Source organism: Arachis duranensis, chromosome 5, assembly GCF_000817695.3.
Source record: "Arachis duranensis cultivar V14167 chromosome 5, aradu.V14167.gnm2.J7QH, whole genome shotgun sequence".
NCBI lineage: Eukaryota > Viridiplantae > Streptophyta > Magnoliopsida > Fabales > Fabaceae > Arachis > Arachis duranensis.
In genome coordinates, this window is record NC_029776.3 from 14,541,641 (window position 1) to 14,545,823 (window position 4,183).

A 4,183-nucleotide genomic window follows, 5' to 3' on the forward strand; every position below is an offset into this window, starting at 1 on the left:
TAAAAATTAAAAAATGTTATATAGGAACCATATCAAAATTTAAATCTTATGATTATGACACAAAATAAAATATATAAATAACGTGAGGGGAATAAATGTTGACGGAAACCAAATTAGGAGCACTACAGTACTACACTTGCTATGGAAAAGTAGTTTGAGTTGTTTTGGAATCATGTATGAACAAATAGAAAGTCAGTCCTTGCAACTTCTGGTAGTTCCTTCTACAACACGTAATTGAATTTGCTCCTTATATACCTTTCTTCTGCCTTTTGTTCCATTCTTCTTTGCATTGTCTTGCTTTATATAATTAACACCCTTCCACTTCCACTTCTATGCCTCTCTACCTTTCTTAAAATAATAACAGTTATTCAATAGTCCAACTCATCATTGTCAAATGAAGCTGAGTGACGAAATAATGAAGGTAAGAATTCCCATCTTCTTATTATGCCACATTCTGTTTCCCTCTTCTCTTCCTTTAGTCCCATGTATTCCATTGAAATCGTCATGCACCTTCTTGTTCTCTAGTTGATGATTCTAAATGTGAACTTGCATGATGAGAAAGCAAAGCAGAAGGCCATGAAAGTGGTTTCTAGCATTAAAGGTACTAACACACAAATACTCTAAAACTCATAATGCAATTTTTATGGATTGTACTTATTTTCATATATATGAGTTGAATGATAGGAATTGAGTCAATAGCGATGGAGATGAAGGAGAAGAAAATGACGGTGGTTGGTGATTTTGACGCAGTGAAAGTGGTAATCACATTAAGAAAGATATGTCACACAGATATAGTGTCACTTGGACCGACAAATAATAAGAAGGATGAGGGCAGTATTGAAAAAGGGAAGAAAGATGGTGATGACAAGAATAACAAGGACGATGATTCAATTGCGGAGCTTGTTAAGCTATACAAAACCTACAATCCCCACATGACCATGTACTATAACGTTCACAGTCTCGAAGACAATCCAAATGCTTGTATCATTCTTTAACTTTCTAGCTGGGTGCTCTTTAATAATTTGTAGGTAGCTTCTCTATATGCATGGAGTAATAATTTATAATTAAATCAAAGATTTATAGTAATTTACTAGACAAATCATTTCTTACATACACTACATATATAAACTATTATTATCATAGTGAACTCTATACTTCTTTATTCTTTATGAATTATTTTTCACGGGCATTTTTTTTCATACAAGTCTTTACAAATTATTTATATTTATGCGTTTTGTGTTGTTACTTACATTCTTCTTCTTTTTGTTACCGCACGTTCTTCTTCGTTATTTTTCTTTTTCGTTATCGTTACCATCAACATCACCTTTTCCTCCTTCCTTTTTCATTGAAATTTCTTTTCCTCTTTTTATTATTTTGAATCCAATCAAGTGGTTGAGATGTGGTTCAATTCAGAAAAAAATGTAGCATTAGAAGAAATATTTTTCTATATTTGCAACAAATTTGGGTATAACACAGAGATATTTGGGTGTAATACGAAAATATTTGGGTGTATTTTTATTCTGATAAGTTCTGTATAATTCAAAACTCTTTCTCTTCATCCTCCTCATCTTCTACTACTTTTTTTTTTATCATCATCACCATCTTCTTTTTCTTTTTTTTATTCATCTTTTCTTTTTTGTTTTACCTTCTCAAGTTTCTTCTTGTTTTACTCTCTTAAAAAGAATAAAAACAAAAAAATCAAACAAAGAAGAAGAAGAAACACATAATACTACAAAATTACTTGAAAGAGGATGAACTTACATTCATTTAACTGAAAGAAAGAAAGAAATAAGGAAAAAAAAAAGAAGAAAAAAATACAGCATTAGAGGAAACATTTTTCTATATTTGCAGCAAATTTGGGTATAACACAAAAATATTTTAGGTGTATTTTTATTCTAGCAAGTTCTGCATAATTCAAAGCTCTTTCTCTTTTTCCTCCTGATCTTTTACTGTTTCTTCTTCTTTTTTTATATCATCATCACCATCTTTTTTTTATTCATCTTTTTTTGTTTTACTTTCTCAAGTTTCTTCTTGTTTTACTCTTTTAACAAGAATAAAAACAAAAAAATCAAACAAAGAAGAAAAAAAAACACATAATATTACAAAATTACTTAAGAGGATGAACTTATATTCATTTAACTAAAAGAAAGAAAGAAACAAAGAAAAAAAGAAAAAAATGCAGCATTAGGAAAAATATTTTTTTGTATTTGCAACAAATTTGGGTGTATTTTTATTCTCATAAGTTATGTATAATTCAAAACTCTTCATCTTCCTCCTTCTCATCTTCTACTGCTTCTTCTTCCTCATCTTCTTATTTCGTTTTCTTATAATTCTTTTTGGAAGAAAAAATCAATCAAAGAAGAAAAAAATACATAATGTTACAAAATTAATAGAAAGAGCGGAGGATGAAAAAAATGAAGCAACAATAATAACAATAAAAAGAACCACGATGAGGATGAAAACGCGTAGAAGAAGAAGAAGGAATGCGAAGAAAAAATGAGGAAGAATGCAAAGAAGAAAAAGAAGAAGAAAAAGGAGAATGAACAGGAGAAAAAACGTGGAATACAAACATTGAAGAAGAACCGTTTCTCATTTCGCGCTATTTAAAGTTGAGGAAGCGCGTATTTACACGCTCTTTAAATTGAGAATTATTTTTATTAGGTTTGAACTGACTTGTATATAGATTTATATATAAAAAAAAATTGGTATGTGTAGCAAATCTCCTTATTTATATTGATCTTATAGCCTAATAGCTGTACAATCATCATATAATAACTACGCTTAGCCGTCGGTTTTAAGTTTTAACAACAAAATCCCAAAAAAAACCTTTCAATAAACAAAAATATTTAATAACAAAAATAATATTAATAAATAATTGCTAAAATTTATTGCTTTTAACTTAATTTAATGTATCCTGCAATAAATAAATACTAAAAAAAATAAATTTTATTTATTTGGACGGATTGTTTTTTTATTTTTTTAATATTAGCAAAAAAAATAAAAAAAAATACCCATCCACACAGACACAAAACTATTTCTCTGATTCATCGATAAATTTCATATAATAATGGCCGGCGGCTGATTATTAGAAGGTCTTCACATGGAGGACACAATTGTTTTATTGGGACGTTAGTTTTCACCGGACGGAACACATGCATATACACCCTAGAAACACTATTGAGGATTCATGGAAATATCAAATATGATTGTATTATTCTAGTCAATAATAAATAATTATTGCTGTAAGTTAGGATACATAAAAATTGTTAAATACTTTTAGGTATATAATAGGAATAATAAAGTAAAATATGTATTTTTAAATTTAACCATTTTAGACGATATATATTTAACCTCAACCTAAAATAATTTGTTTAAGTTAGTAATTTAGTATTTCATTTTAAAGAGGAAAAAAAAATTCTTTTATCCCCATTGGTTGGATGCAATGCTACATGCAGCCAATAATTAGAGATCGACTTTTCAAGGTATGGAAAGCACTACATCTAGAGATGAAGTAGAAGTTGAGTATCTTGCTCCCAATAATAATACATTCTAGCTATACATATATGAATAAGAAAAGTAGTGAATTGTATATTTAATATCTTTATTCGATAATGTAGCCAAGATATAGCGATACAGCAATTGTTTAAGGAAAAGTATAGGGAGCTAATGGTCTAAGCGTATAATGTGTACAATGGAAGTTTAGGAAGTATTAGAGATATGACCATTAGTGTTACATTGTCCTATCAGGTTACGCTTTTGGGATGAGTGGGTTCATGACATGGTATTAGAGTTCTAGATCCGAAAGGTCAAGGGTTTGATTCTTGGTGAATTCCAAAATTAACTTAAGTTTTTAGGATGAGTGATTTTATGACATGAGATGTTTATTATCCCTGGTATTCGGATGGTTATTCTGGATAGTGTGGATAATGTTCATTTTATTCATGGACCAAAGGTTTAGCCCATTGTACACATTGTACACTTAGGCCATTGGCTCCCCAGTACTACCCATTGTTTAATTATGATAATACAGCAAGTCGATTTTCCTCTTTAATTGCCGCTTAGGCATACATAAGAATCCTTCTTCAATGCTCTGTACTTTAATCTTTATTAACTTATTAAGCAGTACAAATTAAATATGTGTGACTATATCTTATAAACTACATGTCAAGAGTTCCTAGTAGTT

At 29.5% G+C, this 4,183-nt stretch overlaps 1 protein-coding gene across 1 annotated transcript; it reads left to right on the top strand.

Annotated features, from left to right (window-relative positions):
• The first annotated feature begins 308 nt into the window (after nucleotides 1–308).
• LOC107488155 (heavy metal-associated isoprenylated plant protein 39-like) lies at nucleotides 309–995 on the top strand. The gene is made up of 3 exons (XM_016108850.3): nucleotides 309–421; nucleotides 526–601; nucleotides 685–995. Exons 1-3 carry the CDS (start codon nucleotides 395–397, stop codon nucleotides 993–995), a joined length of 414 nt encoding a protein of 137 aa, XP_015964336.1. The 5' UTR covers nucleotides 309–394.
• Nucleotides 996–4,183: the final 3,188 nt, after the last annotated feature.